General features: G+C 43.1%; 1 protein-coding gene across 1 annotated transcript in view; it reads left to right on the top strand.

The window, feature by feature from the left end:
- COL23A1 (collagen type XXIII alpha 1 chain) overlaps positions 1 to 12,539 on the top strand; it is a 178,211-nt gene that overhangs the window by 119,260 nt on the left and 46,412 nt on the right. Inside the window, exon 3 of the mRNA XM_068205849.1 lies at positions 7,305 to 7,349. Within this exon, the coding sequence (XP_068061950.1) occupies positions 7,305 to 7,349 (45 nt within the window). The remainder of the gene's footprint in view (positions 1 to 7,304; positions 7,350 to 12,539) is intronic.

The raw sequence follows: 12,539 nt of genomic DNA, 5'->3' as shown, positions 1-12,539 counted from the left end.
ATTTTTTGCTTAAAGTCTCCAATATATACACTTCTCTATAGTTTCTGGGATCTTCCCTAGATAACTGTGTTATTCATCTGCTCGCAAAGCCTTGATTTGCTGGTTTCTCATTTTTCACATATTGAAAATCAGAAAGAGTTTTTTGGGGTTTTTTTTCTCTGTGGGATCTTGGCTCTGGAATGGCTAATTCTGATTGTAGATAAGACGCATTATCTTGGAGTACTTCCGTGCTCTGAAGATGCAATTCATCAAAACCCAAGTACTTTGTGTCAGATCTGAATGTTTCACAAGAGATTTTGTAATCCAACATGTCAAACTTGTTTAAACGTGAGATTGCAACTGAAAGCTGAAGGAAGAAATAAGTGCTTCGTTATCTTCCTTACCTTACAGAAGTATCTTGCAGTCCTTAGAAAAAAAAATTGTCTTATTCCTGCAAGAAATACACAACTACCTCATGTTGTAGAGGTGCTCCTGAGATGAGCATCTGCTCCTTGTGTTGGTAAAAAGGTTGGTGTTTCATCAGGCAGATTTAGTGATTAGAGTAGAGCAACCATCTTCATCTGCTGAATAAATCTATTGCTGGTGACTTCTTGATTCTTCCCAGAGGTGAGTTTGTGGTAGAAAGTATTTGAGCAAGAAAAAGAGCACAAGGGTGTCTGTTTGCTGATCTCTTGTTCTGGGTAGTGCTGCTTTCAGTTGTCTAGTACTGGAGATAATATAAGGATCGTGAATTTCAATCAAATGCAGTGTGACTTTGGCATCATTTCTGTTCCCCACCTCTGTCACTACATGGATTTGTAGCTTGTATCCATAGAAGAAAAATGAGTCTGTGTTCATTTTCCAGATCCACGTTGATACAGCTATGTCTGACTTGCCTGACCAGTAAGTCTCTGAAGAGATTGTGACCTGAATGTTTTTTTAAATCATTTTAAGTGTGCAGGGGTATATGGGGACGATGAACAGTGTTGGTCACTGTTCTCATAAAGAAACATGAAACCAAATATGTGTGCATGTTTGTGCATAGACACTTTCTGAAAGATGTTCCAAGTTCCCATCTCTGTCCAGGACTGGGACTGAAGCAGCTGTCTCGGTGCAGATGTGGAAAACTGAAATCTGCCATGAAAACTTTTTTACCTTGCATATAGCAGGCCCCACAGCTGCCAAAATATGCATCCTCTTGCTTTAAAAATAGAGGGGGGTATGATGAAAACATCTGCTCCTGCCCTGCACTGCAGCTGTGCCAGTGTATTATCTGAGAATGGCCTGAGTAAGACCAGCCATAACAAGAGAAGAAAAATCCCATGTTTGATGTAAGTGCAATTGTGGCTTTATTCCAGTCACTTCTTAATTTATATCTCAAATTCAGTTTATCTTCATGCCCTGATGACTAAACAAAAGAGCTGTATGCACTTGACTGTTTGAAGAAACTGTCTCTGGGTGTGGGAAAAAAAGAAAAAAATTATTTAGGGGTGGAGGGTGGGGAATCCAGAGTATGGAGCGAGTGGCACCATCTTGGTTGTTTTAAATGGAGCAAAATCAGAGCTTTGGTTTCAGTGAGTGTGCATGCATCATTTCACACTTTGAATGAGCTTGAATTTTATTTTTATTTCTTTTGCAACAAGCATCCACCCAGGGTAAGAGGTGACTTTTCGGGCTACAGCTAAAAAACCACTTAAACACCCCAAATATATCCCTGGTCTTGAAACATTGTGTCATCTCAAGCTACTACACCTTGTGTGCAGGTTTTATTGGTGTTGCTGAATGTTAGATTTGGGGCTTGGATTTGCTCTGCTGCATCTTGTTGAAACAATTGAAATCTGCACCCTATCCCCTCCTGGATATCCCTTATTTTGGGGGTACCCCCATTTTAGCTTAGCTCTAGGTAAAGAAGAGTTTGAGGCTGTAAACCTTTAGTGCTGAGGTCCTGAGGTGCTTTAGTCAAACCAGATTTTGAATACTGCCCTGTGTTATCCCAGTAGTAGCAGCAATATTCCGGTTTGGTTCCTGGAGTGGATGTTTTGTTCCCTGAGGTTAAGCACAGCTCCCCAGGGCATCATGAGGAAGATGCTTTTGAAGGTTTAAGAATGAAAACAATTTCTTTCTTCTTTTGTACCTTGAAAGCAACTGGATCAGGTATGGAAGGGCAAGGAGCTCTCCCCAGCTAACTACTAGAGGTTGCTTTCTGTGTGGTTTTTGCTTACACATAATGTAGCACAGGATTTCAGACAGCTTTTGGGGCACTTGGGCCAAATTTGGAATGAATCTAGATATTTTTTTCTTGTTTTATTTGGAAAACTTCTGCAGACTGTAGGTGCTGCGTGTTTCCAATCTGCACCTGGTATTTGCTTTGAGTCTTTGGGTCTGTTGGAATCCGAAGCCAGGAAGGTTCATGCAAAGTGTTGTGACCCAAAACTGTTTAATCTCAGATCTGCGGTCTCGGAGCCGCAGCCTGACTTGAGTACCTGATGAGTATCAGCTGAGCAAGCATCACAGCATCTGACTTCTGCCCATGAACCATAAACTTTTTTCCTCAGGGAACAAGAAAGTAAATTGGCCTTTGTGCAGGAACAGCCAGCTAGGCCGGGACCATGGCTTCCTCGTGCTCAATACCAGACCCCACGGTGCTCTGCTGCAAAGTTCTCCTTCCTTCTAAGTGAAGCCATATGAAAAAAAAAAAAATCTATTCTTGAGAGTGGCTGAACCAAACAATTTGTTCAAGCTATTCTTCTGGTTGATTCATTTTTAACTGAAAAAAATGCTGATATATTGAAAGCAACCTAAAAAATGCCAAAAGGGAAGAAGGGGAAACAAGTTAAACCATTTGAAGCTCATAAAAGAAAAAAAAAAAGAATTTAAGTGCAACCACATGAGTGGTGTAAAATTGGTGTAATACTTAATCCCATGTTACTGCACAATGTGTTAGATATAAGTTCCTCTAGAAAATAAGGTCCTAAAATAACCTAATATTTATGATTGAGATTTCACAACATGATCAGCTCACTGTGTAATGCTTGCAAGGGAAAAAACTCTATGTTTTAAAGATCCACTAAGATAGGTCTTCGTTTCACTTGGCCAAGGTTTTTACTTGAATGCTGTTCTCAACTACTTCTTTGGATCAAAGTAACAGAAAAAAAAATCCCTGAGAGCCTCAGCAGCACATGGCTTGAAGGAAGAGATGGACCCAGCTTTGTGGAACACCTTTGTAAGTGCTCTCAGTGGAAAAGGGTGATGTGTATGAGAAATGTAAGGGAAGGGCATGAGCTGGTGCCACAAGTTCTTGGCTAAAATGTGCTTCACTGGCAGAACATTAACAGAGCATTAGTATTCAGTGATGTTTTGCTGGACTCCCTTTCTTGCTAACACTTTAAACTCACTTTGTCCTTGACAAACATTGATTTTACCTTATGCCCAACAGTAATTTGCCCAGGCAGAAATGTATCCATCCAGCTGAAGGGCTGGGAGGCAGCAATACAGCCTCGCAGCCATGGGAACATGGGTCAAGGACTAGATTCGGTTTAATTACAAGGGGTAAAAAGACATTAAACACACATAGTGCCTGTTCTCCTTGGTGTTGATAGATTATGGTGTTCATTGAGCAGCCCAATTTGCAATGGGTAAATCAGCTCAAACAAAGGTTATTTACTGTACTGTGGACAAGTACATGGGTTTGGCTTTTGACAGTATTTTATGTGAATAATAAAGTGATGTTAATTTTTAATATTTCATTTACTTGCCAACAGTAGATGACATAAATGGCTGCTTTTGGCCAGCAATTGTGAGTGTTTACTATGAACTTTTTACCTTGTTTCTGAGGAGCTATTCTTTAGATACATCTATCATCTCTTCCTCATAATATTTCCAAATAGCAATATATTTCATTCTCTTTCTTTGTCTTTGGGTTACTAAATCTATCATCTTACTGGGAAACTTATGGTATTGTCAGAAATTGCATATTATGCCCTGGATTAAGGCTGTTTAGTTTGAATGTGACAAGTTGTTTAAAAATAGACTGTTATGCTTTGTATTCATTCTCCACTCCAAAACTCTCTTTCATAACAATGTAAATAAAGGACTCCCAGAACTGATACAGTGGGGCTGGCACAGTAAGAAGAAAAGACTCGGCTATTGCCCAATTTACTTTAGTGCAACATGAATCTTAATTATATTGAATAAACATCAGACTGCGAGGTCTTGGGAGATGGAGTCATTAGGTAACAGTTTACAGGGAGCATTCATCTTCAAGCAAATTCCCAGGCCTCCTTAATTTCTTCTGTAGTTTCTTAAAGGGGTTGAAAACAAGAGGTGTAATGTGGATTCACTTTATGCTCCGTTCATTAAGCAGTATCTAAAGCTGAGCCCCCAGAATAAGCTGGAAATTGTTACAATAATAATTTCCAATTGTTCCGAGCATGGACACTGTCACATCTGCAGAGTTTGGGGTTGCAGATGGCATTAGTGACTCCTGGGCTGCTCCTCTGTGCTGCCCTCTCCTCTGGGAGCTGGGAGGTCTCTGTCCTGCTCACCCATCTGCACCACAGAACTGACACTTGCAACTCTTGCCCAAAGTAAGTACTGGGTTTGATATTTTTCCTTTTAATTCCCACCAAATTTTTTTTCTCTCCTCAGAAGCATTTCCTAGCCCAGCTACTGAATAGCAGCAGGATTCTAAATGTGGTTTCCAAAATACTACTTTTTTTTTCTTTTAGCCAAATTGTTTTCAGATAAAAACAGCAAGTAAAACAAATGAGAATGGATTTTAAATTTTTTCCTCTCCCAATTTTGGTTTATCTCACTTGCCACAAGCAATATCTCTAAAATGTATTTGTAATTCCATGTGCTGCAGCCACTTGTAGATTTCCGGGAAGACTGTAGGGAAAGAATTATAAGATCACAGAATGGTTTGGGTTGGAAGGGATCTTTAAAGGTCATCTAGTTCAATCCCCCTGCAATGATCAGAGACATCTTCAGTTAGGTCAGGTCAGTCAAAGCTCCATCCAACCTGACTTTGAATGTTTCCAGGGATGGGGTATCTACCTTCTCTCTGGACAGCCTGTGTTGGTGTAGACAAGAGTCAATTTTTCCCATGTGGTGTGAAGTATTAAGAAATTCCTCAAACTTGAGAAAAAAACCCAACCTAGTATTAAGGTCCCATTTTATACAGAATCTTTGGTTTCTTACAGGTTTCTCACATTCTCGGTTGAATGGCTCCAAGCCAAGCTTTATGTGGGAGCTCTGTGCATCCACCCTTTAATATCAACTCTCCTTTAAGCTGCCTAACAGCATCAATACCAACCCATTACTCACTTGTTTAGATACTTGGCCTCCCTCTCCTACACCTCCATTAGGACATTTCCTCCTCCCTAAGGAGCAGCCTGTGCTGCCAGCAGGAGGGAAAGCAGAATGGTTACTGCGTTTAGATTAAACAGATCCAGGAGGAGTCCTTGGCATGGCAGGGAAGGATTAAGCAAGGCTGGTGTTTAAAGCACCCCCTGCACTCCGAGGGAGGCTGGAAGCTGCTGAGGCTCAGGCTCTGCCTGGAGGTCAGAGCCCCAGAATTAGCCCAGAGGGTGGTGCAGGTAGTGGGGCTTTAATTGCTGAGTCACCACTGGTCTCAAGGGTGGAAAAGGTGCTTCATCAGAGCTGTGGTTCCTCTCCAAAGCAGCTGGACTTGGGGATGGAGGAAGTCAACCTTTCTTCTGCTGTATTGTGCTTTCAAGGAGGCTGCAAATATGTTGGGGTGTTTTTTTGTCTTCCCTATAGAAACTTGTGAGCAAGTTACGTAGGGAGTAGTGGTAGACATTTCTACCAATCATTTGTGACTACCCTGGGCTTCTGTCTGCAGGTTGCCAATCCCATAGCGGGGGAGCAGGTGGGAACTGGGGCTCCCACTGGAGCCCCTGTGAGGGCAGGGGGTCCTCTGGAGCTCTGTGGTGGGCTGGGGAGGGGCAGTGCTGGACAGTGTATCCAAACTTCAAAGAGGAGAACTCCAGGCCGTGGCTGAAATTCTGGAGGTGCAGTTGCGTGTTTGAGCACAGAAATGTTTATGCAACCAGGGAAATTCTGGTAGGAGTGCAGAAATATTTAATGATCTTTATTTATCATCCTTTTCCAGCAGAAAGGAAAGGGAGCAGTGTTGTTTCACAGATAAAAAGCGAGTTCTTGCTTTTTGTTAATGTTGCTGTCACTCAGCAAATACTCCACTAGAGCTGGCTGACCTGCCGCAGGAGGCTGCAAAAAGGAGATTCTTCTTCCAGCCTGGTATTGCACGTGCTGTGGGAGAAGTGATGCTTCGAGGTGCCAGGCAAGGAATGCTGGCTGCAGCAGAGAGGCTGCAACACAATGGCATGAAGGGCGTGGTGTTATGGCTTTGCCAGGGACATGGATGCTCTGTGTGTGCTGGAGCAGTATTCTGTATCAGAGTTTATTGTTTGAGTGCTTTTTTTCCTTAATTAAGGGTATTTTGTCACTTATGGCATTTTATTGATCCCTTAGTCATTGCTGCCCAGTAGGGTAAGACTACAGCAAGCTTTATATCTGAAATTAAAAATGTATGACCAGATCTAGGCTCTGTCAGCAGTTGCACAGAAGCAGCTCTGACTCAGATAATGATTAGTATCAAGAGGTTCATGATCATTGCTTTAATACTTAAAATATTGTGATTTGCAAACCTGTGGCAGGCATCTGAAGCACACAGGGGCTGCACAACAATGCTGCTTGCTCAGCAAAGGATTTTTTCCAGAATTTTGGATCATGTTAGATCCGTGGTTCTCTACTGTGTAAAGCAATACTGATAACTTCAAAACCTGCTTCCCAGCTTGCTTTGGTTTTTTCATTGGAATTATATTGTGGGGGAAAAAAAGTGGTATTTAAGTTGTGCAGCATACTAATAGTTTTGGTACTTGGGAAAGGGGGGAAGACATGAGATGTGTCCAAAGGGAAGGAGATGTGGTACATGCTCTCCTGAACTTGCTGTCCGAGGGTCATCACTAACCTATGGGTATTCTCAGTTCAGTCAGAGAGAAAGAGAGAGGTTTCTAACCTGGGAAAGTGTTTCAAAGGAATATAAATAATTCTTTATCTTGTTGTTCTTGTTGTTCTGCCACTCTGTGTCATTCACTGCACACCAATGGTGGGAGATGTTTTTACTTTAAGACCAATGAAATTGGTCTGCATGATGTTCCCTATAAATAGAGCGGTGCATTTGAAATAAAGTAGAGTTCTCTTTTGCCTTTTGATCTTGGAGTTCTTCTGTTCCTGTCCTGCCTCAACAACGACGCTAACCCTGTGCTCTCTGCTTCCCACAGGGCCCCCGGGGAGGCGAGGGAAGCCCGGGCGGCGCGGAGAACCCGGTAAGCATCACCTGCCCCAGGGGCACTGAGGGAATGGGGGTGTCATGGGTGGTGTAGGAGCCTTTGGGAAATGACACCTGCCACCTCCATCTCACAGGGAACAGGGGCTTCCCTCACCCTTGTGTGCTGGGCATGAAAAGGGTTTTATTAAAAACTAAAAAAAAAACAAACCAAAACCAACTCCCAAAACCCTAAAAACCCAAACCAAATTTTAAAGAAATTGAAGGAAGAAACCAGCCAATCAAAAAAAAAAAAAAAAAAAAAAACCACAAAAAACTATTTCACTCAAAACACCCACAGCTGTTGCATTTTTTAGCCATCCTTCCATTTCTCTTTGTAGCATTCAGCCTCATCACTGCTCACCCAACACTGAAGAGGGACAGTGAATAGGAAATAGCATGGAAACAGGGAATTCCCCAGCCATGCTGGATGGGAGGTGTGCACTGGCTTGGTGTCTGCATGTGGACATGTCCATATGTTGCCTGCCAGCCATGGGGTGGTGATGTCTGCATTTGGGAGTCAGGAATTCCCAAACCTCAGCCACCAGCCTTGGGCATGTCCCCTGAGCATCAGTGTGCCCTCAGCCGGGCTGAAACCACGGAGCAGCCTTGCTGGGGATTTTCATTTGAGCTGACTGTAATGCTGTGTGTCTGTCACTTCAGTGTATCTGGTGAGGTCTGGGGCTTTGTCCCTGTCTCTGAAATGGGAAAGGACTGCCCGTTTCAGCTGGGTAGAGGCGCTGTTTACATTCTGCTGTTGAGTCTGAGTGCTGCTGGAGAAGGGAGAGATGCAGCTGGTGTTGCTCTTTCTGAGGAAAATAGGGATGTGCCCAGAGAGCCAGGCAGATTTTGGGATTGCCTCACTGTGCCAGAAAGCAGCACATGAAATTACATGTCCCAGCTCTTATTCTTGAACACTGATAGAATGAACTGGAGCCAGTGGATTTTCATTTAGTGAGGAGGCTGAATTCTGTTCTCTGCTGCCTCTTGCTATTGAAAATTCACAACTGGAATTTTAAAAAGGGCAGCATAACTTTCTGATCACCAACATTTTAAACAATTTTTTAAACTCTGAGATAAGGAAATTGAGTGGATATGTGCTGCACACCAGGAACAGCACGTGAACTCATGGGCTGATGGACAAGAAAGGCGGGCAGGCATTTCCCTTCCCTTCCACTGATGGTATTCCTGAGTGTATTAGGGATTTTCTGAGATATTTTTGTTCCTGAAGCATCAGGGATTTACTCCTGGCCAGGGGATAGGTGCTGATGGGGTGGTGGTGGAGCCCAGCCAGCTTTGTTAATTTGTTTCAGTTTCCCAGCAACCGGGCTGTAGGAATAGTCACCAGACAGCTTTGATTATTTTCTTGGTTTTTTTTTTTTTTAAATATCACCTAAGGGCTTTAAGGATCACAGTGGAACACAGCATTCTACCAAGGGCAGCTGGAGAGGTCAGCCAATGGGTCTGATTTTATATGCAGGCATTTATGTAAACGCTGTGCAAGATGTGTCTCTGGTCCATACAAAAATCTGGGAGGTAACGCTGGGCTCGCACGTGCCCTTAAATCTCTTCTCCCTGCTTCATGCAAAACTTTTGAAAAGCAGCAATTTCCCTCGTGCTGTGACACATCTGCAAATGCACTTGAGCATCCCTCTGATGAAGCAGGAAGCTGCCAGGGAATCAATGCAGAACCAGCAAGAAAACAAGCATTGTAAAAGAAAAAAAAAAAAAAAAAAAGAAATTAATTATTGATGATAAAAAATTTCAAACCTTAGTTACAGCTTTTTTTAAATTTCTGCAGTTGTGGAGGAAAATAGAGAAGAGTGCAGCTGCCACCCACTGCACACAGCCACACACTCGGGCTCAGAGGGGCAACCCAGTGAAATCCAAGGAATGCAGTGCAGAGCCTGCGCTGTCCCGCTGCAGATACACAGGGAGCAGGCATCCCGCTGTCTGTTGCTTTTGGCTGAGCTGACTGATGTTTGTTTCTCCAGATAACTTGAATATATATTTCTATATCTGTTTGAGAACCTGACCACACATAAACTGGGCCCTTGTTCCTTCACTACAGCTGATAAATGTGAATAAAACTTTGTTTGTGTAGCATGCTGGTGTCCATCCCCAGGGACCCTGCCTGGTTAGGGCTTCACAGTCTCCAGACAAAGGCTGTTGAAGAGCCAGAAGGCTCAGCCCTGCCAAGGGAAGTGTTTTTCTTTGGCCTTTGTTGAAATAGTCATGTTGAAAAACCTTTTCAGATTATATTGAAACTTTCAATGTATATCTCTAAGAAACAAGCAGAGAAACTGTTAAGAGATACTCCTGTCCTTTTTAATCACACCCTCTTGTTGATCTAAACCAAGGCTGAATTTTGCTTTTTTCTTCTGCCATGATGGATTCAGATTAAATAAATTAATCCTACAGCTCTGTTTCTCTAAACTAAGAATTCATCATCATGAAAACGCATTGGGACAACTGGTCTCTTCCACAGATATGCACCATTCCATAAAAGATTAATTTTTAAACCATTTCTGGCAAAAAAAAAAAAAAAAACAAAAAAACTATTTACACTGTTTGGATGTGGGACAAGCCTGGCTCCACATGCTTCAAAAAACAGTTGTTAAACTAACGGGGTGAACCCCCATTGCCCCAGAACCTGCCAAGGGCAGGCAGGGGGTCCTGCTGGGGCCTTGCCTCTGGGCTGATAATTTATTTTGCTGTAGAGAAGCATAAAGGCAACAAGTTTCCCCCTGGAGAGCCCTGGAGGGCAGAGGGGGCTGCACTAAACCCCGGCCTCCCTTTGGGCTTCACATCTCTGGTGGCAGCTCGAGCTCCCCGTGGTGGCACAGTCATCCCCCTGTCATCCCTTCCCTGACCTCAGACACAAGGATCAAGTACCTGGGGAGTGTTCCTGCCACCATCAGCCCAGCTGAACAAACCAGGGAGGAATTGAGTCAAATGGCTCCATCCAACCCATTTTATTTACTCTCTCCATCATCTGGCCCTGTGGGAATCACTGCTGCAGCAGAGGAGCAGTCCTGGAGCTGGGTACAACCACTGCAAAAGAGGCTACTTTTAAAAACCAATTTATCCCACTATTGCTACCACGAGGCCAGAAAATTCACACCAGCAGCTTCCCTGGGGGATGTCACTTTGGCTGTTTGGTCTGGTCCAGCAAGTCCCGAGCTCCATCCCACCCTGCCAGGACAGACACAAGGGTCCCAGCACCCTAATTCCTGCCCATGGTCATCAGCAGTTTCTTTTCCAGCTGGAAAGCAAGCACAGCCTTAAAGAGTCATGTGCACCCACCCATGGAAGCAGTGTATAAAAAGAAAAACACATTTTAATACAATTTTATATGGGATTTTCAGCCTTCTCTCACTGTGGGGTTGTAACAAAGGTTTTGCAGCATTTGCTGTCGTGATTGGCCCTGACAGCCAGCCTGCTCATCTCAGATGCAGTTCCTTTCCCTTGCCAAAGGCAAAATCAGGTTTAATGTCATGTTAGCTTATTTTTCCAATGTGATATGTCCCAGTGAGGACACAGTTCAACTGTTGGAGTGAGCGTTTGTGAAATAACACGGATTTTTGCCAGGGACCTGGGAGGTTTTGGTTGCCCTCTTGCTGCCAGCTGGTGCTGCGTGAGCGGGATGGGGTACGGATGCACCGCCCTCACGGGGATTTGTGTTTATTGTTTTAAAGATTGAGCCATGCTGGGGTGTTCCTGAAGGATGGATGAATAGGATCCAGGATTTGGGAGCTTAGTTGAAGTATTGGTTCAAAGGTTTTGCACAGCTAGATGGTGGAAGATGATGTTCCTGTCTCTTGGAATATCATTCTGCTTTCTTCCCCTGGCTTGACAATTGATCCAAAAACTGATCTGAAGCTCAAAATCTCTCAAGATAAACCAGGAGACAATCCACGTGAAATGTTCAGCTTGGGAAGTCTCTGAGTAAGGCTCTGCTCTCCTCACATGAAGCAAGAGCTGCCCCAGGACACAAACACCCACAGCTGATGGCTGGGGTGTTGTGTAGCTGCTGTTTGCATCAGCTGTGCACAGCTACAGCCTGGGGGGATAAATGCTGGCTGGTTTAAACTCAAAATTGCCTTTACAGGTGGGCCTGAGAGGGCATTTTTTTGATGAAGTGTTATTTCATTGGAAAATCCTGACTTGGGATAATTTCTGTTTCTGGCAGAAAAAAAAATTTGTTTACAAAATGTTTTCATCTCAAAAGCAGTTTTTGGGGAAATATGTTGAAATTTTGCTGTGGGATAGAAGTCTTCTGCCCACCATCCATGATTTTTTCTTTTTCTTTACATTATACTGCAGATGTTGAACTTCTAACAAAGATTTAATTGAAAGGGGTTTTTTGTTTGTTTGGGAGGTTTTGTTTTTTTTTTTTTACAGCTATTCTGTTTGTGCAAATAATCCTGATTTGGAAAAAGCAGGAGTCTAAAGCTTTTTTTAAAAGGAAAAAAACCAATGTGATTTCTATGCAGGGAAGGCTTATTTCTCTCCCAGCCCTATACACACTTAAAATCCTGTATTTTACATATCAAGATTTATGCTTTCAAACCCATTAGCCATGTGATTGAATGGACAAGTGTAAATATACAGTTGTTATTCAGTAAGTACACACAGGGCTGCATGTGGGTAAATCACACAGAAAATTGTATTTATTTGGGCATTTCTATTGCTCCCCCTATTTCTCACTACAAACTGCCTGTGGCAACCTCATACCCAAGGACTTCTGCTGAACTTCAGGAAAAATCTAATGTGTCCCACATGTGCTCTCAGTAATGAGCCTGTGCTAGGAGAGCATATTCCCTGTGTGCCCCAGCACTGAGGCACAGACAGGAGTTAGAGGTCAACACACAGTGACAAATAGCTTTTCCCAAATTCTGTGGCTTCTTATGGCTGTAGCAGTTGTTACCTCTTGTTACCCATGGCTGTTACTCCCCTTACAGCAGCCTGAATTAATAGCTCTATGTGTATGTATATACATAGTGCTTGTGTTTAAATACACATAGCCATGTATTAATATAGTTTTTTTAATTTTTTTTTTTTTTTTTACATCTTTGGATGGCCACAGATGCATGTTTGCTACCTTGGGGATGGGCAATTTGCCCTTTAGAGTTGCAGCAAAGTCCCCTCTGACTCTTCCTGAGCTGTTGGAAATGTCTGGCTGGTTTTG

This window comes from Anomalospiza imberbis, chromosome 15, assembly GCF_031753505.1.
Source record: "Anomalospiza imberbis isolate Cuckoo-Finch-1a 21T00152 chromosome 15, ASM3175350v1, whole genome shotgun sequence".
NCBI classification, from domain to species: Eukaryota; Metazoa; Chordata; class Aves; order Passeriformes; family Viduidae; genus Anomalospiza; species Anomalospiza imberbis.
Note: the sequence above shows the minus strand (reverse complement) of the source record. Positions and strands in the feature narration are given on the sequence as shown.